General features: G+C 35.8%; 1 protein-coding gene and 1 pseudogene across 1 annotated transcript; one reads left to right on the top strand and one right to left on the bottom strand.

Annotated features, from left to right (window-relative positions):
* Positions 1-10,484: 10,484 nt before the first annotated feature.
* LOC111398025 lies at positions 10,485-11,651 on the bottom strand (annotated as a pseudogene).
* Positions 11,652-18,306: 6,655 nt separating this feature from the next.
* Positions 18,307-20,562, top strand: LOC111397295 (protein BRASSINAZOLE-RESISTANT 1-like). The gene is made up of 2 exons (XM_023024142.1): positions 18,307-18,805; positions 19,443-20,562. The coding sequence occupies exons 1-2, from the start codon at positions 18,518-18,520 to the stop codon at positions 20,139-20,141; spliced, it is 987 nt and encodes a 328-aa protein (XP_022879910.1). The 5' UTR covers positions 18,307-18,517; the 3' UTR covers positions 20,142-20,562.
* Positions 20,563-26,847: the final 6,285 nt, after the last annotated feature.

Genomic DNA, 26,847 nt, shown 5'->3' with positions numbered 1-26,847 from the left:
TCTCAATGCATTGTTTAAGAAGGATCGAGAGCTATCAATTCTCGCAATGATTGAGAGCATTCGTAACAAGCTACAACAGTGGTTTCATGACTGATGTGCGGCATCACAGAGTTGCAGTAGCGTGTTGGCCCCAGCTCAAGAGGAGAAACTGTTTAAGGCGGCAGAGGTTGCGAGGAAGTTGAATGTGGAAGCACTAGATGAGTTTCGCTTCTCCGTGCAATGTGCACGTAATACGGCATATTTGGTGGACTTGACTGATAACATGTGTAGTTGTATGAGATTTCAATTGGAGAGCTTTCCATGTGAGCATGCAGTTGCGGTGGCCATGTATCGAGGCTTTGCTGTAAGAACGTTATGCTCTTTGTATTATACGACTGAGTGTTGGAGAACAGCATATGCTGAGACTATATTTCCTCTGTCGAATGAAGCCGAGTGGGAAGTTCCAGAGCACATTCTCCCATTTCATAATTTGTTGCCACCGACAGTTGAACCGCGTGGTCCTGGACGTCTAAGTACATCTAGAATACCATCTACCGGAAAGTTTCCTCAACCGCGTAAGTGTGGTAAGTGCAGAGCCGTAGGGCATACTCGACAATTTTGTACCAGTCAAATTCCCCTAAATGACGATTAGACAAGTACGTTAAATGAATAATATTTCCTTTTACTTTACACTGTTCAACATTTGTTTTTTTATAAATCTTTGATGTTCAATATTTATTCTTGATAAACGGTGTTTATCATGATTCATATGAAAAAAATAGTTCCATACTCGGCCTACGTGTAAAATAACAAAACAAAAAATATAATTAAATTTTTAATGTGAATGTTATATACATTGAACACAAATTTACAATTATTTCATAATCACAAAAAATAATTAAATTTACAATTGAAATGTTACATATATTTAATACAAATTTACGGGTCAGCATTAAATTCGAACAAATCACATGCTAGCTTCTTTCTCCAGTTCTGTATCCACGACTGGTTGATTCCATCAACCTTATGCCCTATACTTAAAAATTCGACGTACTTAGTAGCAAATATGCCACAGTCGCCGCTACAATTGAACAAAAATGAATTAATTCAGTACTGTGTAAGTAAAAATTAAATCTTAAAGATAAAAACAACAAATTTCAAACACTTACCTTACGGACTGTCGCGCTGTAGTCGTGTTCCGAACAATCCGCAATCTGTCATGTACATTTATCCCCACTCGTACGGCCATCATAGGAACAATTACAGCCACGGACTCTAGGTTTTGCTCCAACTGGCCTTTTGTCAAACATGAATGATCTGGGTCGTACACATATATAGTCGAGTCAGCAAAAACGATCTCCAGCGTAATATAGTGTTTATTGATGCATGCTGGAATGTACATATGTGTACAACCCTCACATGATTTTTACTCGACAGTCGGTGACAGTCCTATCACCCATTCTAGCATACATTCTGGCACCGTGTGCTCGTTACCCATAAGTTCGAGCGACTGATACTCTATGGTAACGGCACGCAAGAACTCGGTGTTTAATATGACTCGACCATAGACATTAAATGATTTTGGATGTCTTTGAGCTTGATCTCGCAGCAAGTCCATGGCCAGGTAGATGCGCTGCAGCAGGAAACATAAAAAAAGTATGAGTTATTCATTTAATAAACACAAAGTGACGTATACATAAAATACACGAAATGAATAGTTCACTTACATCGTCGGCGAGTCAAGCTTCCGCAGTGGTGATATCGTGGAACCACTTGTAAGGGTCCGAGACCGTCTATGACCTGTCGTGTGGCTAACTCTGTAAAAAACAGGGAAATGTTAAAATAAGCGTAGACGAGTTAGCGTACAGTGCTTTATTAAAATCATACAATACTTACCCGGGGATACTTCTTCGCCACTCTGTTTCGAACGCTTTCCACTTGGCATTGTCCACCTCCCTGAATAAGTTTGGGTGCGTCCCATCGATGAACGTCCTCCTCTTGACCTCAGCCGTGAAGGGGGAAACAACATACTGTGACGACACTCTCAACCTCTTGCCGACCACCTGCTCTGTTTCGTCAATAGCATGTCTTTTACCCTCAATCATGCAGGGCGTCCTCTCGACCTCCGGAGCCACCTCCTCCGCGCCTCCCATCGGGGCCTCCCTCTCCGCTGCCACCACCTCCGTCCCTCCCGTCGGGGCCTTCCCCTCTGTCGCCACCTCCTCCGTCCTTCCTGTCGGGGCCATCCCTTCCATAAACAACCACAATGACTCCAATGTCTCATCACGCCAAAAATGTGGGTGACTCCCCCTCTCCATCACCATCTCTGCCACCCTCTCGATCATGATCTCCGCCATCCCCTCTGTCCCTCCATCGTCTGCTGGCTAAATCTCCTCGAAGCGCCGCTACTGTATCCTGAAGGTCGACAACGGAAGATTGTAGTATTCCAACATCATGGGATAGATCGTCAACCCTCCCTGTCAACTCTCGTCCCATATCGTCAACCCTCCCTGTCAGATAGTCGACCTTCCCTGCCAGATTGTCGACCCTCCCTGTCAACTCTCGTCCCAGATCATCGACCCTCTCCGTCAAATCTCGTCGTAGCGCGCCGACCTCCTCCGCTATAAATCTAGTCAAACGGGTATACAAATCATCACTGTGTGCCGGAGACACACGAGGGAGGTGTCTGGACGGAGGTGATGCCCTCGACGGAGGTGATGCCAATGGTGGGGACGATACTCTCGATGGAGGTGATGCCAATGGTGGCTACGATACCCTCGACGGAGGTGATCGTGGATCAGATGGACCGCCCTCCTACATAAATAACATTACAAATTATTCAATATATTTATACGTCGACGATATTCAATAAATTATATTTCATTCACATACCCAATCTCGGTTCAAGCTCGGATTAGACATCTCGTATGGGGTGTGTGAAACGCCTAAATCCCGCACAAGACCCCAAGCCTTCTCTTCCATCGACGGTGTCAACTCAGGTATAACTTCAAACTGACATATTGACATTTCAACTACTTAACGATCATGTAAACAAAATTTTAAACTACGTATAAGATAAATCACAAATGCATAATACTTACCTGAGGATCGTCGAGAAAGGCCGATAACTGCTTCCCAGTAGGACATCCCTCCGCTCGCGATGATCTCCAATGAAGCATCCGAGGACAGCGTGTCTCCCCTCGCTGCGCAAAGCGGGCCCCGAGTACAGGGACTATCTCATACACCAAAATCTGTAATACATACACTTATTATGCACAAATGTAATATACTAAAACTTTAACTTTGATTATATTAAACATTTACCTGCACAGCTAAGGGCAATCCATATGTATCGTATTTACGCATCAACTCCCTGGGCCTCGAGTGTGCTCTGGTGAAGACATGCACAGTGTCTTCGTAGCATCTCCGGCCCCATGGATAGTTGTTGAACGCATCAATGTCGTCAACAACTTGGAAATGAAAAATGTCGATGGCAGTCTTCTTGTGATGACACCTCATCACACTCTCGAGAATGTAGATCAGCCTAAGCTTCAATCTATCTAGCATCTGGTCGCACCCCCTGATCGCGACCATCAAGTCGGGTAGAAGCACCGACCCATGTCCTTAGAAGTACGTCTCGTACAGCCTATTGCTTCTCTCAATGGCTGTATTGTCGCCCGTAATCCTCAGTTCAGTGATCAATGTAAACTCAAATGTCGAGAAACTGACGACCTTGCCCCCGAGGTCGAACTGGAGGGAATCGTCGTCGACTGGCCTCAGAAGTCGACAGAGAAGTGCATCGATGATCTGTCCTGAGTACTGCACCTCTCGCAACTGGTACAGTTGCCATAAGAAGGACTGTCGTAGCATATCTTTGTGCTGATCATCGAGCAGCTCCAACACAGCAGTAAAACTCTCAAAACTACTGTTCCAAATAGCTTTTCCCGCCATCCGTCTCAACTCCCCATCTAAATGATACTCCATCCTGCAAAAATTCAAATGTTAGAGCATTGAACAACAGATAACAAAAGAAAGCATAATCTCACAAAATCAAGTGAATCGAATTCTAACTACCATACAATACGCATTAAAATAAATTAGTTATAAAAAAAATTAATCACAAATATTATATTTGGAAAATATATTTAAAAAAAATCAAATTAAATACATTTTCAAAAAATTAAAGAATATAAATATTATTTAAATAAATTCGAAGCAAAATCAAAGGTAAAAGAACAATAAAAGGAAAAAAAAGAATTGTTAATTTCGGACAACATTATCTATTCAATTATTAAATTATATAAAAAAAGGTAATTATAAAAAATAAATAAATAACATAATTATTATTTAATCAAATTAAAATAAATTAATTATAAAGAAAATTAATCTTGTAATCATTTGGAAAATATATTTACAAACAAAAAATTTCAAATTAAATACATTTTAAAAAAATGTAAAGAATATTTATATTATTTAAATAAATTTGAAAAAAATATTAAAGATTATTTCATAAAAAAAAAAAGAACAACACAAAATTGTTAATTAAAGATAATATTCAATTATTAAATTATATAAATAAAAGACAATTATAAAAATTAAATAAATAAATAACATAATTACTAATCAAATAAAAAATTAAATTAATTACAAAAATTATAAAAATCAAATAAAAATGAAATATATATATATTTTTTAAAAAAACTAGACTGTTAACAGTCAATGGACCGACTGTTAACAGTTAGCCCATGACTGTTAACAATCTGGACCGACTGTTAACAGTCATGCCCATGATTGTTAACAGTCAGGGCCGACTGTTAACAGTCAGTGACCGACTGTTAACATCACCGTCTTCCTCGATTCTGGCCGAAAATCGTTATTGTCGACGCCATAGGTCCAAAAATTACAAAAAATATCATATTTTTCATCCTAGCATGCTCACAATCTAACACTACTTAGGGTTGGCAATGGGCCGAGTCGAGCCGACTAGGCTCTTAATGCCACGAGCTCGGCTCGGGCTCGGCTCACGAGCTCGTTGGCTCGCCTATTTTTTTTAAATAAAGAATAGAATTTTAAAAATAAAAAGTGTTAAAAAATACAAATAATTTAATGAAAAACAAGTTTTTATTTATTTATTTATATCATATTGTAATTTGTAATACTTTTTATAAAATATAAAATATTTATATAATGAAAACGAATTATTTTTTGAAATACATTTACAAAAAATATATTTTTTAAATTTCTTTTTAAAGTTAATAAAGAATAGAGTTTTAAAAATAAAAAGTGTTAAAAAATACAAATAATTTAACGAAAACAAGTTTTTATTTTTTTAATTTTTATCATATTTTAATTTGTAATACTTTTTATAAAGTATAAAATATTTATATAATGAAAACGAATTATTTTTTGAAATACATTTATAAAAAATAAATTTTTTAATTTCTTTTTAAAGTTAATAAAATGTAAACCCTCATCCTTTATCCGGGCTTGAGACCGGTTACATCAATTTTAAGTAGGCGGAGTTAAAAATTATACACGAACAACTTGTTGTAACGTGTACAATTTTTAAAAAAAAATTAAATTTAATGATTAAAAAATAAAAAAAATTGATTAATATAATTAAATCAAATATCACTTAACTGACGACATGCAACTTCAGCGTATTTATCTTGTAATCGAAAATGAGCGTCATGCTAATCCTTCACACACATTAACGCTTCCAAAACATTTTCTTTCAATCGGCTCCTGACATCAGTCAAAACCCTCTTACTTGCACTAAAAACAGACTCCGAAGCAACAGTGCTAACCGAAGGTGTCAATAGATCTTTCGCAATTGTAGAAACAATTGGTCAACGTCTTTCATACTTTCGCCAGAATTTAATTACTTCTTCTGAATTTTTTTAATTGCTCTGTCTATTGGCATATTATGATTGAAATAATCAATTAATTCGACAGGCATTGCATTTTGAGTTTCGACCGATGTTTGATGAGATGCAGATGTAGACGACATGGCACTAGATGAACACATTGCAATTGCATCATATCTAAATGTATTAATGCTCTAAAATAAATTTATTATTTTCGCAGCATCTTCTTCAGTTTCAGCAGAAGGAGTAGGTGCAGCAGAGGGTACCCGACTAACATTTGCACCCATTCTTTCCGCATATAAATCATACATTCCACATAATATTTGCTCTAAATTCTTATAGGTAATAGTTGTATCAAGTATTAAAGCTTTATTGATTTGATCAATTACGTATTTAGTTCTCAAAATATTACATCGGGGGTCCATTGCGCATGCTAAAGGAAATAACATAGGCAGTTCTTCCCAATATTTCTAAACTTTAATTCCATAGCAATTAAAATTTCGCTAAAAGTAGGATCATTTTTATATTTATGGAATGTTTTTGCAATTATATAAGGGCGTTCAAGCACCATACAGCTTGTGAGATAATAAACACCGGATAAAATCTTTGTTGTCTCATAAAAAGATGTCAAAAATCGTTTAACTTTCAAAACTAAAATCCAGTCGGATTCATTTAACATACCATCATCATTACTTCTAACATGTCTATTATTATAAAAGTCCGTTATTAAATTTTCGAAACCTTCACATGATTTTAATAGCAAGTATGTAGAGTTCCATTTATGACCTACGTTGCTAACAAATGTTTTAACAGTCATCACCCCTAGTTCGGCACACAAAAATCTTCAAATGCTTGTTTTCTACTAAGAGAGATCGTAATATATACTAATGCATTCCTAATCCTTTGAAGTTCATCTTTTATATGTTTTAAATCATCTTGCACAATTAAATTCAAGATATGACACACACAATGAATATAAAACAAATACCCACCAAAATCAGGTTGAAGTGTCCTACACAATTTATCGACGACTACCTTATTAACGCTAGCATTATCAAAAGTAAAAGATCGGATTTTACTCTCACAATGATATTCTCTAACAATACTGATAATAACATTATATATATTATTAACATTGTGAGGAAATTCAATAATTCTAAAAGCAATAATTTTCCTATGCATGCACCAAAGTGGGTCTATATAGTGTGAGGTTGTAGCTATGTATGCTCTTTTATTAACCCTTTCCTATATATCAGAAGTTAAGGATATAACACCCCCATATTGTTGCAAATTCATAATTAATTGTTGTTTTGAATTATTGAAATAATTTATTGTATCGGCACGAAGAGTGTTTCGACTTACCCCAACGTACCTCGGTTGTAGATATTCTTTCACGAACGAGATGAAGTGTTGGTTGTCTGCAATAGCCAGAGGCAACTCAGTGGCGGCAACAAATTTCACCATTCCGGTTCGAGTCTCGTCCTTCGAATACACCCACGTGGATAGGGGTGAAGTTGTAGAACCGGCGCATGGACTGCCAAATTGTAATTGTGTTTGACCAGCTGAAAGAAGTCCATGTCTGGCTGCACATGATTTGTAGTGGCGGTTGAGATGAGTGGTACCAATTCCTTTTTGCCATGCCAATCTTTGTTGGCAGTATTTACATACTGCTTTAGATTTTGCAAGGTCATCAACGACTTTTCCCATTGAAATCAACTTAAAGTGATCCCAACATTTTGCTTGTTTTTTGGCCTTTCGCTTTTCCCTCGCATCTGGGATATTTAATTGCTGATCTTCATCTTCATATTCCACTTCGATAATGTTAATATCATCCAAATCAATTAGAGTGTGGCTTCCCTGACCGTGAATGTGAACATCTTCAGGTATCGGTATGTCATTTAGACCGGCAAATTCATTTGAAAATTGACTTTGCGGTTCCTAGGCGATTCTCCATGATGTGGCAATGGCTCACATCCTGTATCGAACAAGCTCTCAACAAATGAACATTGATCCATTTCTGTGATTGTTTATGATGAAATCTTGACTAGATGAATATAAATGTAGTGAAATTGTGAGAATTGAGAATTGGATGAATTGAAATTGTAACTAATAAACTGTAAAAATCGAATTGATATTGTATATTTTGCAGCACAAGAGAGTAAAAACTCGATAATTGATATAATAAAAGAGAGTTGTAATCTTGAAAGAGCAATTGATTTGAAAATTTTTTTTTGGGGGAAGGGGGTATTTAAAGTAAAAAAATGGGGGGGGGGGGGGGAGTTCAGCGACCGTTCTAGTCACTAAATAAAATTCAGTGACCAGAACGGTCACAGGCTCAACAAGCGGCTCGTGGCTCGTCAAAGGACTAGGCCCGCTCGGCTCATGCTCGGGCTCGTGATTTCACGAGCCCGAACCGCCCACGAACCTCTTTTCCACGAGCCGAGCTGGCGAGCCACGAGCCGAGCCGGCAAGCCACGAGCCGGCTCGGCCCAATTGACATCCCTAACACTACTCATGCTCATGATCTAATTAAACCGAATATTCATCTAATTAAATCTAATATTATTCAATAATTTTTCAATTGGAACTCTGTGCGAGAAAACTAACCGGTATTCCTTCCGGTGTAGATGCGTGGTCGTCGATTTAGCTCACTACGATGGTGGTGTAGTTGACTGGTGGTTGATCGGACAATTTTTAGGCGACTGTGCGTCGATTTTCTTTTTTGGTCGGTCGGTTAGAAAATGAGATTCAAACAGTCATTAGTTGAAGGGTAAATTGCCCTTTTAGTGTAAAGTTTTTTTTTTAAACTTAATTTCTTTTTTTTTTAATTCATTTAATGGGTCAAAGCCCAATATGAAAATTTGCTACAGTCGAAAGTCCATTTTCGTGTATTTCCTCTATAATATGTAAATTGAATGCATATGTATGCTTGCTCTTCCTGCATATCATTTTAACTCAGTTACAAATTTCATAGGAATCCGTGTGATGTAACTGATACATTCTGTTTGTATGCTATTGCAACTATGAACACCTTTTCTTCTTCTTCTTCTTCTTCTTCTTTTTTTTTTTTTTTTTTTTTTTTTTTTTTTTTTTTTTTTTTTTTTTTTTTTTTCCATTGAAGCTCTACAAGAATACACTGGTTACTGGTACATTATTGTTGGTTTATGCCTTTATGGCTCTCTGTTACCATTCGTGTCTATTAGTGAATTTCATAAAAAAGAAATAGATAGAATTATCCAAAATGAAAAGAATAAAATCATAAATAAACAAGAAATGAGGTGGAATCCACTGCAGCAGATTGGGACCCAACTTGTAAGGTGGCAACATCTGATTGGGTGGTTGACCACTAAACAACTGAGTAGACAACTTTCGTAATCTGCCCCCACCTTATTATATAAAGAACAAGGAGCAAATTACAAGAACCTTTCCTTAAAAAGCGTGTCAATCATTCGAGAAATTTAGGAATTTCCCTTGAGGTTTTGTTTATGTAACGGATACCAATTTTTGTTTGTTCATTTTTTCAATGAGAAATTAATATTCTCAAAAATATAATTGAGATAAAATTACTCAATTTAAAAAGATAATAAATAATTTATTTATAATTACATCATTCTATATTTGTCCACATCACAATTAAGAATAAAAAAAAATTAATTGTGGAAATAAATGCCTGGATAGCATTGTAGCAGCCCGACTCCAAGTGTCTATGGGAAGATCTTGGTTGTGCCATCTCAGTCGGGCTAAATACATAAATACACCCAATAAAATCACATATTTCTAACATTTCTAGTTAATTGTCTTGATTTAGTGTTTGTTTGGACAATTACAAACGGGAAATTTCATTGTGCACTGTACTTGCAAGCAACCTTGCTTACAGGTGAACTTTTAAACTCAGTCAAACGTCTCAAGATCCTCCTGTGCTGGTTAACGAAGGGAAGGGCTATTACGGTTATGCTTCTGCTGTAGTGGATCCTTGCTCAAAGACTGATGTCTAGATATTCTTATATGATGAAAGCGGATGGTTTGGTATGCTCTGATTTGGCTTCCATACACATAATTTTAGGATATTACTTATTCACTCTATCCTTTCTTTGGAGTTTCATCATCCTGAGATAATACGATGGGGAAAAGGTACGGTTTTGTGCAGAATCATGTATGAATTGGCGTTACATTCCATATGGGGTTTAACCTTTTTGAAATTCATGTGGTGGAAAATGCTTTTGAGCCGAAACATTTTTGTCGCAAATAATGTAATATTAATTCTAAAATCTTGATTATTTCCTGAAGTTTTGCTCACATTTATTAATTTTGCATTATATATTTGCTCAATACTGCGTTAAGAGCAGCAGTTGTTGGGTGTAGGATATACTCTCTCAAGTTGAATGATTTGCTAAGGATTGAGAAAAGATCCAAATGCATATTTGTCCAAAAGCCAATACAAGTGGCACATTTTAATACTGATTGCTTGTCTGATTCCAAACTTCAATGATAGAGATGGAGATTGAATAATTTTAAAATGCTAGTTCTATTCATATTGTTTTTTATTTATATTACATTATATTGAATATAGATAGAAGACAAGTTCCTTTACAACTACAGAAATTCGTACGGTTGCATTAAAGTGAAGCATTGACAGAATGAAAATAAACATGTAAAACTTATCTTAAAAGTTAAAATATCCAATAACAAGATCTTCACATTTTCACTTCTAGTCTGAACCATCTGGGAATGAATCTAGAGCATCTTGCTTGCCATTAACATAGAATTCTATTACTGCTAGCATTCTTGAAATTTATCAGGGTGGGAATTCATATGAACAATAACCGGCTTGAGTTTTTTCAAATTAGCATCATTTCTTAGTCTTAAAAAGAACCTCACTGTTCATGAAGAAAGAAATCCATAGTTCTCTTCGCAGCATGAAGACCTATAGTACCTGGATGCGATGGGTAGTAGAGCTCTTCATTGAAAACTGCTTGGACCCAAAGGTTTTCCTGGCGAGTAATCTTGTCAGCAACCCGACCCAAAAGCTCTATTGAAGGAATAGTAGGCCTTATATAAAAGAAACCAGAGTCATACGCCCAAATCCTCATTGTGTGGGTATATCGAGCCCAACCCATAGCAGGTTCATCGATAACATGTCAGATTGTTATGACCATCTGTCATGGACTCTACATCCGAGTTGCGATACAAACGATCGAATGGATTCTGTAAGTACACTATATCAACATCCGAAAGGAGAACGCTATATCCCAGCTGCAGAAACTCCCTCAAGATTCGGAATTTCAGTTCCCTTTCCAAGAGAATCAATAACTTCGTCTGGGTCCCTCTTGTACACAGGGACATCATTTGACTCACAAAAATCCACAAGTGCATCATCTATCGCGACTACCAACTTTCTTAATGCTGGTGAACCAGACCTCAAGCATTTCTTTCACGTTTGAATTGGCAAGAGCAACAATAAGCTCTTTTCCAACAGCAACTTCAGCTAAGATCTGTTCAAGTCTGGGGTTCACGCTTTCATCAGGAAGAACGGTCGGATTAGTTCTTAAACCCTTAACTGTACCAAAAGCTCCGGCTTTATATGGTTCACTCAACATCATAAACTGCTCCCCCGCATGATCTTTTCCCTGTTCAGCTAACCTTAACTTATCATTCAGCTCTCTTTCTTGCTTTTTCATCTCCGCATTCTTTCCAGCACCCCATGATGTCTTCTTTGAAAATGTTAACTCTTTCCGGAGATTCACACACGGCGAATCCTCCTAAGTGCCAAATCAACAATATATTAAGGGGAGTGTTCGGGAGACATTTTTACGTAAAAATGTACTTTTGAATAGTAAATTGATGAGAAATGTGTGATTGAAAAATAAGAAAAAGTTTTTAATTTACGTGTAATATTATTTTAATAAAGAATGTATGGTTGAAAATGTTAAAAAATGGTATGAAATGGGTCAACTTTAGCCCAAATTTCAGTAGGACCCACATCTTAATTAATACGGGACCTAGCATATTCATGCTCTACTCCGCAAAATGATGAACGTGATATATTTATTTATCGAAAACCATTTAGAATTGAATGAAATATTTAATGTCAAAATAACTCACTTAAAACTATGAATTAGTGAAGAATTTGATTTGCTTAAATACTTATCCCACATAGAAAAGTTATGAAACTTTGGTGTGGTTTATATGGTGCAAGTTTGAGAATTGAGTTTGGGTCTCAAGGGGTACCAATAGTTTTTGAAAGGGGGGAGATCTATATCCTATCGGGTTCGATCATAAGCCCACACGGGCCCGCTGTCGGCCGGCTCGGCACGGCATGTGTTCGGTGCGGGTGCGTCCTTGCACTATATTAATTTTTTTGGACGAAATTTATTTGAATTTTTGGACCAAATTGTATACAATCAAATTCTTGGGTACTTAGTAAAATTTATTTTTTCATTAGCTTTTTCCGGGTAATTTTTTGGATGGTCTGTTAAATAGACGACTGTTAATCGACCAAACAGTCGACCGTTAACCATCGACCGTTAACCAACTTGACAGATGCAGTATTGAACTAAAATGTCTGTTGGAGTTTTGGAGGCTGTCTGAGTAGTGACGACTGTTCTGGAGGGTGTTCGAATGGCCACGAACAAGCCTATAAATAGTCTGCCCCACTGTCAGAAAAAACACACAATTTTCATTGTAAATTTTCTTTGCTTTGAATCTCATTTTCCCTCTTGTTCTAGTACTGTTTTCGAAGTAAAAACACTTCATTGCATTCGTTGGAACTCCTGCAGATTGTTGTGCTGTTTCCATAGGAGACGAAATTTGTTCTATCCTAAAAAATGATTACTGGACACCTTTAGCACAATTAAAGGCAACAAATTCGTTTTAAGGAAATATCATGAAATCGGTGAGCTCGAATTTAAAATTCTATAATACTGTTACGGTATTTCTTTCAGATTGTTTGAAGGGGAAACTTATACTTCAGGATTAACAGAAAAGAAGAGAGAGAAAAATACATTTAAAAAAAATGGATACCAAACGGAACTTAAGTATATCTAAAAGAGTTTGAAAATGAAATAAATTACACTGACAAAAAAGTTATTCATCAACTCAACATGCACACAGACCATTATTTTACACATATATACTACAAAGATACAATTAAATCTTCCTTCCCTTTCGTCGTTTGTTTCTTGAGGGATTGATATGTCTACAATAATTACACTTTTGCAAGAAAATGAGAATTAGATCAAAGTCAAATCTTCAAAGTTTCAGCACTATATTCACTTTGCACCATTTTCGTGCAAAGTCATATTTGCCCTTTTTTACCGTTTGTCAAAGTGATTGATGAAGGGTATTTGGATCATCAATGTTATATAATTTTTAATACAATAATCATCATCATCATTATTATTATTATTATTATTTGCATTTAAAATAAATTCTAAATGAAGAAATAATATTATTAAATTAATAAAAAAAGAAAAAAAATTAAAATATAACAAACACGATTATTTACTAAAGTTTACTTGAAATATATTAAACAATGACATACATAAGATAATCTAATTTTATTTAAATAAAATGATACAAAAAAAGTGCATAGTTTAGCAATCTAGAAGATCGCTTTCAGATCCTCCAAAATCATCAAAATAATTTCCAAACAAATCAGATGAACTTTCATATCCTTTATCTTGTTATTGAGATCTCTTCTGGCAAATTTTTGCTTGTTCGTTTTGCAAGAACAAACGTAGGTTTGGATCTGTTATCGAACTCAAATCTTTTAACAAAATTTTATTCTCCTCACGATATTCTGTCATTGCCAATTTCCTTTTTTGGATTTCGTAATTCAGTTGTCTTTCCTCACTACATTTTTTCATAATTTCGAGAATTTGTCAATTCTCTTCTTGAATGGATGTAAGTATTTTATACATTCTTCTTCATTTTGTTTTTGCTTTTTTTACTCCTATGGGTCGTTGAGTGGAAGTATTGTCAACATTGTCTTCGTTTATATTAAGAGAAAATGAGGACAATCTAGAAGATGTTGAATGCGTTGACGTGTGGTCTTTCGATGACGAATCTGGCTGTGATGATGCAATGCTAACACAGCCTTGCCTATGTAGATTGCTTTGGTTGTGTTAATGTCATCTTCAAAATTTTTAGCATCTTTTAGTACAGGCCAAACATGATCAAATTTGAACCATTTCTTGTAATTTGGGTTTTCAAATAATAGCATTTTTCGCTTGAAACATCTACGAAACAAAGACAATGTAATATGAATCTAACAGAAACTTAACAATTGAAAGCATACATTACAAGTAATACTCACAATATCTTCCTTTGATGCACCACTTGATTTCAGAAGTTCCACTTGCTGAACACATCCTTGCATTTTGCTAATGGTGACGTTAATAACTTGCATTTGCTTAATTAGAGATCTTTTCGATCGACTAAAATTGATAAATGAAGGAAGTGTGGTGTTGTATATTCATTCTCCACTCAAGACCAGAATTGATCCTTTGATTGGTATATACTTACTATTGGATCTTAGGAGATATCAAGATAGTCTTGACATAAGTGTACATCTTCTTCATGTGAGTATGAATAAGTTCGTGGAATAGAACTCATTTTTGAGGGGGTTATTGAGAAGGATAGATGATATTAACTTGGGAAGTTTGAGAAATTGAAGAATTTATAGAGAAAAGAGTAGGCGGGATAAGATCGTATTATATATGGATCAAACGGTTAAGATCTTGACGTAATCCAATCCAATGACAGAGATAAATTTGCCTAGATATTCTATTTTCAATAGAGCATGATAAGATTTGATATTAAATATAGATTGAACGGTTGAAATCTTTATGTAATCCAATCCAACGACGGAGATGAATTTGCCTAGATATCCTATCTTCAATAGCATAGGATAAGATTTGATATTATATATAGATTCATCTTCAAGAGGGAAGGATAAGATTTGATACTATATATAAATTGAACGATTGAGATCTTTACGTAATCCAATCCAATAATGGAGATGAATTTGACTAGGTATCCTATCTAACGGTGGACCAGGTATTCAACAACAATAAAAGGTAGTATTGAGGTTGAGCAATCCTCATCCCTCAAGCATACTACTCAAAAATGAATTTCAATATTGGAGGTCCCTCTTATGTGTTTGATTCAAGTTCATTGTCATTGTTCGATGGAGAAAATGAAAATGATTTTCCTGAAGATCGGCAACAAGCTATTACTAGCATATATTAGAACAGAAACCTACTCATAGCTCAGTACCCTAGTCAACATGTTTACCAATGGGCACATGGAGGCTCCATTCAGGGTCGTAGAAACATCGACCATCATTGACAAATCGCTGATATAATTCTCTTCAATGACTACTTTGCTGAAAACCCACGTTTCGATGAACATATGTTTCGTTGACGATTTCGAATGTCTCGAGGTTTATTTGGTCGAATACTAACGACGGTGGAAGGTCATGACAACTATTTTGCGCAGAAACGGGATGGGGTACAAAGACTCAGATTGTCTAGTCATTAGAAGGTAACGACAGTGTTTCGGATGTTGGAATACGACGTGTCAGCAGATGCTACTGATAAGTATATTAAAATAGATGGCTCTACCGCTATTGGAAGTTTGTAGAGATTTTGTCGTGCCATTGTCGAAATATTTGTTGAGCAGTATCTAAGATCACCTACTGCGAACGACATTGAGAGACTACTCCTTGTTAATAAACAACGTGGTTTTCTCGAGATATTGGGCAGTCTAGATTGTATGCATTGAAAATGGAAAAATTGTCCAACTGCATGGGCAAGACAATATACAAGTCGTAGTGAATCCCCAACTATTATCCTTGAAGCTGTAGTTGATTATGATTTTTGGATATGGCATGCATATTTTGGACTTCCTGGGTCAAACAATGATATCAACATTTTGGAGAGATCTCATCTTTTCGCAAATCTCGCTCAAGGTATTGCTCCTCAAGCTCAATATGGCATTCAAGGAAAACAATACAGCATGGGTTACTACCTAGCTGATAGAATATACCCAAAATGGTTTACCATTGTGCAAACAATTCGTGAGTCGCACGATCCCAAAAAAAATATTTGCAATGAAACAAGAAGCGTGTAGAAAAGATGTTGAATGTGCATTTGGTGTTCTACAATTGAAGTTTGCAATAATGAAAGGACCCGCAAGGTTTTGGGAAAAAAAGTATTACATGATGTCATGACTACATGCATAACATGATTATCGAGGATGAACGTAATGCTGATGCACCAGTTTAAGAATGGACATAAGCGTCAAGTCCAGAAATTGAGTTGGTTGAATACGAAAATCAACGTTTTTAAGAATTCCTTGCTTGTCATAGACAAATTTAGGATAAAAAGGCTCATACTGCACTTCGAAATGCATTAATTGATCGTTTGTGGGAAAAATATATGAATTTCAAGAATTAAATTGTAAAAATTTTGCGACTTCGTAATATCGTATATCCAAATTCGAAATACATTTTATTATTTTCTGATGGCATGATTTAATATTTTCGTTGTTGTGGTGTATTTATTAATTGTACTATATTTTTATATTTATTAATAACTTTAATCTTTTCCATAATTTAACGTAATTATTTATTTAGTAATTTATGTATTTATAAAATAATTAAATAGATAATATTTTAAATAAATAATTATAAAGAATAAAAAGGGAAGAAAATGGTTAAACACTGTTCATTTGGTGTAACTTTTGATGTAATGGTTAGAGATGAATTTTAGTTTGGCGCAAGATTTGGTGCAGCGTTGAAGATGGCCTAAAGGTTTGGTTTCTTGTGGCGAAATGAGATAGAGAGCCACTTTTATAAGGGAGATATTTAGTGAACAGTAATGAACTGTAGCTAAGGGATTGAAGTGTCAAAATGAGTGTGAAAAATTGAATGGTAAATCCCTAATTCTCTTAGAGGAGTGATACAAAAAAACTTTTGGGCTCATGAACAGTAATGATCAGCCCATTAAAATTGCCAAACCAGTTCCAAAAAGTCAAGTGTGAAAAGGTGAACTCAACTTTGAACAGTAGCTATTGGTAAGAGTCTTTTGAGGTACACGGATATATTGATCAATTTTTGTTTCTCCATTTTTAAATGACAAATCAATATTCCCTAAAATACATTGAGATTTAAGCCCTTGTTTGAGCTTGATTTTGAATAATATATATTTTTTAAAATTCTTTTCAACCACATATTTTCCTAATAAAATAATTTTACAAGTAAACCTAATTTTTTTCTATTTTCAATCGTATATTCTTCAAAAAATCACTATTCCAAAATTTATTTTTACCAAATAATGGGTCTCAAACAAGGGTTATATAAATCTATTTAAAAAGAATTTTTTATAATTACAACAATTTATTTGTATAAATTAGAAAGAAAAACATGAAGAAAAAAATATAGATAAGTATTACCTAAGAGAGAAGGAAAAATGAAAAATAATTATGCTTAGAGAGGAAATTTTTTAAAAGCAAGATGATGTCTCTATAATAGTCATAAACTTGCCCTGAAATTTATGTAATTTGCTCAAGAAAAAATATGTCCTTGGACTTTCTTTTGCAACAACACTAGTGAGATTTTAGAGCCCAACTGATTTTCTAGCAGCATTCTCCTTTTCTTTTATCACTGCTCACCTTTCTACTTCGAAAAAAATTTCCAATACTCTTCAAGTCGATTGCTTTTTGAGAAGCACTTCCACAAGTGCTCCAAATGCATAAGATGGTATCATATTTTCTTGACATACGTATTAAGCTCCGGTTTAGTGGGAATTAAAATCAAATTTTTAGTAAATTTTGATAAAAGTTGATAACATGTATGGTTGATAAATTATAAACTTATAAAATATGTGATTAAAATTAATTGTTGATTTCAATTTAAATTAAAATCTATTTTTGACTAAATAAGTATGACACGAAATATTGAGTTTCGTACTTGAAATTATCCAACATACCCCAAACCACTCGAACCCCAAGACAGGCCAACAATAAGTATTCACTTTCACTTTGTGCCAATCTGAAGTCCACTTATTGGTTGAATCAAAAGGGTCAAAAGATCAGGTGGGCCCACTCAAAATCACTTAGCTTTCATTTTGTAGAAATGAAAATATCGTTTTTCTAAAAAAATGAGTGATTAAAAAAAAAGAAAAAATTTTCGATTTACATATAATATTATTTTATGAAAAATTGTGTGATTGAAAATAGAAAAAAAAAAAATGAAATATAATAAAATTAAAATTAAAATTAAAAAAAGCTCAAACAGCATTTTATACACCAAATATGACAGTTCCTCACATGAGAAGGCCCCATGTTAATCGTGAGGGGCATGAGGGGACTGTAAATGTATAGTTCTACGTGGACTGTACACTTTGAAAAACCCAATATTAGTATTGCTTTACACGGTAAAATGTTTATCTGTCAAAATACATGCAAATTAATATCCCAGAACACACACAGATTCTTCCACACTTGTAAAAGGCAGCGGGAAGCGTATTCCTCGTGAGTACTGCTGTCCCAGCAAACTCAATATACGCTATTATTACCTATGCACCCCCCGCATATATATACGCACAGAGAGAGGGAGAAAATATTATTATTTTTTTGTGTGTGTGTTTTAGGAAGAGAGAGCCGAGAAAATGATGTGGGAAACTGGAGGATCACCAGCATCGTCTTCAGCAGCTGGTATAGGAGGTGATGGAGGCGGCGGCGGTGGTGCAGGGAGGAGGAAACCATCCTGGAGAGAAAGGGAGAATAACAGGAGGAGAGAGAGGTGGAGGAGAGCAATAGCAGCCAAGATTTATGCAGGTTTAAGGGCACAAGGGAATTACAATCTGCCAAAACACTGTGATAACAATGAAGTCTTGAAAGCTCTTTGTGTCGAGGCTGGTTGGATCGTGGAGCCTGATGGCACCACTTATCGTATGGTGAACTTTTCAGTTTTTTCCCTTTCTTTTTTAATTTTTTTTAACCTTCTCTTTCTATATATCTGTTTTTTTATTGTATATATATGTGGATTTTCATTGGTTTTCCTATTGATTTGTTTAGATCTATAGATTTGGGATGTGGGTTTAGCTTAGATCGCCATTATTTTGGTTCTATTTAAGAGGATTTTATTTTTTCGGAATTTGGATTTGATAAAATTAAAACAAAACTTTTTTGTTCCTTTTATATATTTTTAAGCACATTTTTTTGGTTCTTATTTTGATTTAGTTGTCTATTTATTGTAAACGATTTCTTTTATAAGTGTATTCTTCCTTTTGTGCTGGTATTTATATAATTTATTGCTCAACAGAACAATTGAAGTAGTTAATTTTTGGAGCTTAATTCCAGAACTATTTCCTTTAATCAGGCTATTGTTTAGAATAAACTGTGTTTTCTAGTTGTAAAATTTCTGAAATGTGAAGCCCAGTTGTTTCTTGTTCCTGAGATTTGGGGTTAAGAGTTAACTAATGAATGAGATCATGTGCAAACATTTCTTTCTGTTTGTGATTTTTAAGGTTAGAGCATTTCTCTCTAAAATTAATAGACTAATGGAACAGAGTTTTGAATTTTCTCATACAGGGATGCAAACCACGTCCAATGGAAATGGGGGGCACTTCAACCAACATCACTCCTAGTTCATCCCGAAACCCGAGTCCACCATCTTCATATTTTGCGAGTCCCATTCCATCATATCAACCTAGTCCGTCATCCTCTTCAATCCCAAGCCCATCCCGGCAAGATGCTAACTCATCATCGCACCCATTCGCTTTCCTCCTCAACTCTCTCCCTTCATCTCTCCCCCCTCTCCGAATATCAAACAGTGCCCCGGTAACACCCCCACTTTCTTCACCAACTAGGCTTCCTAAGCAAACTTTCACTTTGGAGTCTCTTGCCAAAGAATCCATGTCTGCCTTGAATATCCCTTTCTTTGCAGCTTCTGCCCCGGCAAGTCCTACTCGTGCTCAGCGTTTTACGCCAGCCACTATACCTGAATGTGATGAGTCAGACACCTCTACTATTGATTCTTGTCAATGGATGAACTTCCAAGTCTGTGCAAATGCAGCCAACATGGTTCCATCTTCTCCAACATTTAATCTCGTGAAACCCATTGCAAACCATGATGGACCTTCCCAAGATGTAGTGATGTCAGAGAAGGGGAAAGGTATAGAATTCGACTTCGAGAATGTGGCTGTGAAGCCATGGGAAGGCGAGAGGATTCATGAGGTGGGAATGGATGATCTTGAGCTTACGCTTGGAAGTGGGAACACCCGGGTGTAAGCGATTAACGAAAATAAGTGAATTGTGCCAAAACGTTGACGAAATCAAGATTCTCTAATGGCAATCTGTGTTGCTCAATGCAAAAGCACCGGCATTACTGTCAAATGTAAAGCCGCGCAAGGTAAAAGAATTTGGACATTGGACAAAGATGGAGTTGAACCAATTTCGTTTTTTAGGATGGATGGTTTTTCAGTTGGTTCTTTTAATCCTTTATTATGTTTTACTGTTATGAGGATTATTGTCTTCCGCTTTAAATTATTAGGAAATATCTTTTACAAGCATTACTTGTAGATAGTTGTCTTCTTCCTCAGTGTGAGCAAGAATTGTCTTTTTTTCATTGTAGGCTAGTGCGAATTTATCCAAAGTTAAAACTCTTTGTGGATTTGGCTTTATTTATAGATGCATTTCAGTATTTTTTTAATATTGATGCTGATATTTGTGCAATAATCAGACCAGATTCAGCTGTACCATCTGCAATTGAGGATTCTTTGATCCTGTTGGTTTATTCGATAAAATGAAATTTACAACAGTGAAAACTACTAAGAAAGTAGAATTTCCGAGATTTTGTTTATTCTAATCCACTGATAGTCATGTTAACAAATAAATATCAAACATATCCGGAGAAGGTTTACAAAATTCTCATGATTAAATTAATTCTTGTTTGAAGGCTGAATCTTTCATTCTCATCCCTATTTTATTTCTTGACATTTTTTGTTAAATGCTTGTGACCATGAAATTCGATTATTTTTCGTGCATGATCCCCTGGCAAGTTGGCTGCAGTTCCTGTATAATTGTATGACTTAGACATCCCATGATTGTAGAGGATTGAACCATGTGTCCAAAAGCTAGGGGCTGATGCATTTATTTATTATATTATAATCTTCTGTTATTGAAAAATCGAGGGTGTGAATTAACCAATTAAGTTTATGACGAAATTTAGAAATCGACCATTTATCCAATTGGAGTATATCTACAAGATAGACTTCAACAGATGACTATGAGTAATGGCAGCAAAAGGTTGAGTTAAATTTTTCGTGTAAAATAGTTGGTTTGGAGATCTCCAAACCATGACATCGTAAGCTGATTGTATACAACCACTGATGAACACTAAAATAAGCGATATTCACTGAACCAAGAGCACTCCCTCGAGTAAAAGCTTCCACACACCTCACATCAATAATCCAGTCCCTACCATCTATAGGTAGTTTTAAACAAGTTCCTTTTGAAGATCTTGAAACTAGGAATTCCATTCAAATAAAATCAACGAAACTATTGGAATTCAGTTAAATAACTCCACAAGACTGCTTCGATTTTATCTGGCAGCCTGGATTGTTTCCCAAGTACAGTCATTTCTATCATTCCAACAGCTATTATTCTGAAAGGAAAAGTTCCATCTCAGTCAGGTTCAGATTTTCACAGAGTTAGAGTAGAATCCTTCCGGTCCTTGCTGCTGATGGCTGATGCAATAGAGTTCTTGAAATCAAATCCACTCATCGAGACATAACTTGTCGCAGGGCATTAAAAATGGCATGCAATCCGTCATCATCGGCCATGCAGCATCGATTACATGGTGAATCTGGTAAAACATTTCTCCTTCGAAGGCTTGCAAGAGATGGAATCGGATCAAGTCTTCCCCTTCAAGCAAAAATCTTTATTTTTTCAGGTAAATTACGGCCCCCAAAAAAATTTCCACCATCCAGCCTGCTTATTTGAGCCCCATTTTATGTAGTCATTGACTTTGAAGGTATATACCGTGCTGCTCCATGGTTACCAGGGGCCCACGGAGAAGGAAATCTCTCTCTCTCTCTCTCCCCCTCCCTAGAGAGTCTTCTAAATTTGCAATTTGACTAATCTTTTATTATAATCTTCTACATATTCCCTTAGTTTTGCATTATGAAAAAGTTTTCAGGTGCATATATAAGGATTTTGCTATTTGTACATAAAAATTATATATAAAAAATTACATAATATGATGTAAAGGGAAAATAATGTATGAAAAAGTTAATTGTATTTTAAACTGACAAATGGTAGAATGTCATGTGCCATTCTGTAATCCATTGTTTAAATCTTTATATACATGTAGCAAGATTCTTTTTCTAAAGGAATAATAACAAAACTTGAATTCAAGACTTTTCGTCATTTTAATATATTGAATTACTTCATTAAAAGTTTAATCGATTAAAAAGAGAATAAATTTGATCTTTAACAATCAGCTTCTCGGACAAGTCAACTTTACTTTTTTCTTTTTATCAAAAAAGCCCAACAGTTGTCCATCCAACATCATTCCATCCCCTACATAAAAATCCTGATTCTTTCACTTAAAAGAAAAATAATAATAATAATGCGAGCACAATTTTCATAAACACATAATAACAATATTCTCATTCAAGAGTTTTGATCATCTCCTGTTTCATCTAAAATCTTAAGTCAGTAAAAAAGGGCCGTATTTATTTTACATAAAACTATTCTCCAACAAAGAGTTGATATGATATTTGGATGTCCAAAAAGGCATTGGCTGTTGTAGGGTTGATATGGAGTTGTCCCTTTTGGAAGCTATAATCATTTTGATTTGCTGTTGTCAATGACACTGGCAGTGTCAATGCATGTAGTGGTTGATGCATTATTATCCTTTTGATCATGTTACTCTGTGCTTGCCTGTGGTCAGTATTTCAAGTCAAAGCAAACGAACTATTTTGACAAAACGCTCGTTTTCTGTAAACAAACAGTATGATTATTTTCCGAGGTGACTTCGTATGTACCTTAAATATTTCAAAATATATGTACTTTGCATTTGAAGATAAAAAGAGCACTCAGCAATTGCCATTTCGCTGGTACCTTTGATAGCCTTTGAGCATTGAGCAATCAAAGTCCAATTGTATTGAAATGATCCCATGCCTCCTGCATTAATAAAAGCCATTATTTCAAGAAAAAAGCGAAGAATTCTTCTCGCCTTATGAAAAATGGCAGTAGATCAAATGAATCATGTATCAACTACTGCACGACTAATCTTTTTCCGGTACCTGCAGAATATAAAAAACTTTCACCGCATTCGCAATATATTTTTTATGAGAAGCAGCTCCTTTCTGTTGCAGTTTATCTGGATGTGGGCAGAGCAAAGCCTTTTGATATGACCGTTTCACTGAATTTGCTTCTATTAAATCAACAAGTGGTACTGGCTTCCATCCACTTCCAGGCCAAAGAACCTGTGACCAGTTGGTAATCCCATATAAAGCAGAAATAAATTGTTTCCCATAAATGGACAAAGCATAATGGAAAAAGCATAAGAATTCTTACATATTGCAACGTTGACAGCAGCGAATGGATATTTCTTTTCTTCCCAATCGACCATTGTTGAACCTTGGCATCTGAAGCCTACATTACATTACAGAGAATTGTTGTTGCTTTCCAAGAATTATAAACCATTAATATTGCATCAGAGAAACTTACTTTCACGTCCTCAGAACTTCCATCTTGTGTAACTTTGTCGTCATCATGAGATAATTCTTGGACCTGATAAACCATGAAATATAAAATGGTCAAACGTCGAAATCCATACTTCTCTTCCTGCCCATTTGTATATAGAGAAATGAAACTGATTGCAGTTGCTTGGAGTTTCAATGTCTTTCTGATCAGATATTACATCATTTCGATAGTTTAGGGAATATATTTTCTGCAATTCTTCTATATACAATAACCAGAAATTTAGAGATACATATAGCAGCTGGATGACCTCTATATTTGGCTACTTCCAACTAATTAAGGTAGACAGCTATAATTACAACATTAATTAGAAGATTATTGCCACAAATTACTCTAATTTTACAACTCACGCAAGGTATGTTTCTTGATCAATTAAATTCATATGTGAAAATCATGAATTCTAAAGATCTTGGCATTAGGGTTTGATGTCTTACATCCCCCTCAAGTCGGTGCATATAAATCTCTGATACCCAACTTGTCAAGTGAGTTGTAGAAGTTCTTGCTACATACAGCTTTTGTGAGTATATCCGCCAACTGATCTTCAGACTTAACAAATGAAAGTCGAATTATCTTCGCCTCAAGGTTCTGTCTGATAAAATGTCGATCTACTTCCACATGTTTGGTTCGATCATGCTGGATGGGATTACGAGAAATATCAATAGCAGCCTTGTTGTCGCAAAAGAGACTCATCTCGCAATCTTGAGTGAAGCCAATCTCTGTTAATAATCTCCTAAGCCAAAGAAGTTCACAAAGGCCCTTAGCCATCCCACAAAATTCAGCTTCAGCACTTGATAATGCCACTACTTTCTGTTTCTTACTCCTCCATGTAACAAAGTTTCCTCCAACAAATGTGAAATATCCTGAGGTGGATTTTCTATCTGTAATATTTCTTGCCCAATCGGCATCCATTTAACCTTTAACCCTTAAGTGATTGTTCTTCGAAAACATAAGTCCCTTTCCAGGAGAAGATTTCAGGTATCGAAGAATTTGAATAACTGCATTCATATGATCTTCACTTGGACAATGCATGAATTGGCTTACGACACTTATTGCATAAGCAATATCGGGTCGTGTATGCGAGAGATAAATTAGCTTACCGACCAATCTTTGATACTTGCCTTTGTCTGTTGGCACTTGGTTTGAATATTCTCCAAGTTTGTGATTTTGGATCATTGGTGTATCTGCAAGTTTACACTCCAGAAGTCCAACTTCTGATAATAAATCTAGGACATATTATTGTTGGGAAAGGAATATACCTCGCTTAGATCTAACAACTTCAATTCCCAGAAAATATTTGAGTCCTCCCAAGTTTTTCATCTCAAATTCAGCTGCCAATTGCTTCTGAAGACTTGATATTTCTTCCGAATCTCCTGTAATAATCATATCATCTACATAGACTATCAGAGCTGTGATCTTGCCTCGTCGATGCTTCAAAAAGAGTGTGTGGTCGGAATTGCTCTGATGGAATCCATATTTCCTCATTGCCAAGCTCAATCGTCCAAACCATGCTCGAGGAGATTGTTTTAATCCGTATAAAGTCCACTGCAGTTTGTATACAACCTTATTCTCTGAGGTTGCCATATATCCTGGAGGAATGTCCATGTAAATTTCCTCTTTAAGATCACCATGGAGAAAAGCATTTTTCACATCAAATTGGTGTAAAGGCCAATCAAGATTCGCTGCTAAAGATAGTAGAACTCTAACAGTGTTTAACTTAGCCACCGGTGAGAAAGTCTCTTGATAGTCTATACCATATGTCTGTGTATAGCCTTTCACCACAAGTCTCGCTTTGTATCGCTCAACTGATCCATCGGCTTTGTACTTGATGGAGAACACCCATTTGCATGCCACTGTCTTTTGTCCTTTAGGTAACGGCATGAGAACCCATGTCTCATTTTTCAGCAATGCTTCCATCTCTTCTTTCATAGCTTGTATCCACCTAAGATTTTTCAGAGCTTCATCAACACTAGCTGGAATATGACATGAAGAGAGCTCATTTGCAAAGTTTTTGAGAGGTTCAGAAAGCCTCTCCGTAGATACATAATTGGCAATTGGATATTTTGACCTTTGATCCTTGATTTCAGGAGAATATCTGTTTGGTGGTTTGCCACGATTGTGCCTGAAAGGTAATTCATAGCCAACAGAAGTATCTATATTGTTAGGAATGAAATGTGTGGTTGGTGTGCTTACCTCACCGATATTCTCAGGAGATGGGTCGTTAGATACTGGAAAGTGGGGGGATGTCGGTTCAGCAGTAGGTTCCTCGATAAATGATGGTCCTGTATTATCTTTAGTAGGAGATGAAGTCAGAGATGCTATTGGTTCAGTGGTACGTTCCTCGATAACTGATGGTCCTGTATTTGCTTCTGGCCAGTTAAATCTCAGCCAATTCAGCTCTTCACCACTCATCTCCCCCTAAAGAGGAGAATTGGATGTTCCAGGAGAGTAAAAAGTCTCGGATTCAAGAAATGTGACATCCATTGTCACATAAGTGCGCCGGGTAGTGGGATCATTGCGACGATATCCTTTTTGATGTACAGCATATCCTAAGAAAAGGCAACGAATGGCACAAGGATCCAATTTTGTGCGTTGATTCTTGTGGAGGTGAACAAAAACAACACACCCAAAGATTTTAGGTGGAAGCATCAATATTGTGGGCAGTGAGACAAATGTCGACAAGGCATGTAGTGGAGTCTGAAAATCAAGAACCTTGGTAGGCATTCGATTGATAAGGTGGACAGCTGTGGTAACTGCATTAGCCCGATAGGTGCTAGGTACAGGAGCGCTCAGTAAAAGAGAACAAGTAGTTTCTAGAATATGACGATTTTTTCGTTCAGCTATACCATTTTGTTGAGGCGTTTGAGGGCATGATGTCTCATGGATCATACCATTTTGTTGAAAATAATCTCGGAACTGATGATTCAAATATTCTCCACCATTATCTGACCTCAAAATCCGAATTTTAGTAGAGAATTGAGTTCGAACCATGTTATGAAATAATTTAAAAACATGGAAAACTTCATCTTTGGTTTTCAACAAGTAGAGCCAAGTCATTCGAGTGCAGTCGTCCACAAATATCAAAAACCAGCGGAAACCAGATGTAGAAGATTTTGGGAAAGGGCCCCACACATCAGAGTGAATTAAAGTGAAAGGAGCTACACTTTTATTTGTACTTAATGGATAAGTAGCTCGATTACTCTTAGCTAAAATACAAGCCTCACATGTA

Source organism: Olea europaea, chromosome 7, assembly GCF_002742605.1.
Source record: "Olea europaea var. sylvestris chromosome 7, O_europaea_v1, whole genome shotgun sequence".
Classification (NCBI taxonomy): domain Eukaryota; kingdom Viridiplantae; phylum Streptophyta; class Magnoliopsida; order Lamiales; family Oleaceae; genus Olea; species Olea europaea.
This window is presented reverse-complemented; position numbering and strand designations above follow the sequence as displayed.

Excerpts from the sequence above, each read along its gene's own strand:
- LOC111397295 (XM_023024142.1), top strand. The coding sequence starts at position 18,518 with ATGATGTGGGAAACTGGAGGATCACCAGCATCGTCTTCAGCAGCTGGT. Across the intron at positions 18,806-19,442 it reads ATGGCACCACTTATCGTATG|GGATGCAAACCACGTCCAAT; the intron begins GTGAACTTTTCA and ends TTTCTCATACAG.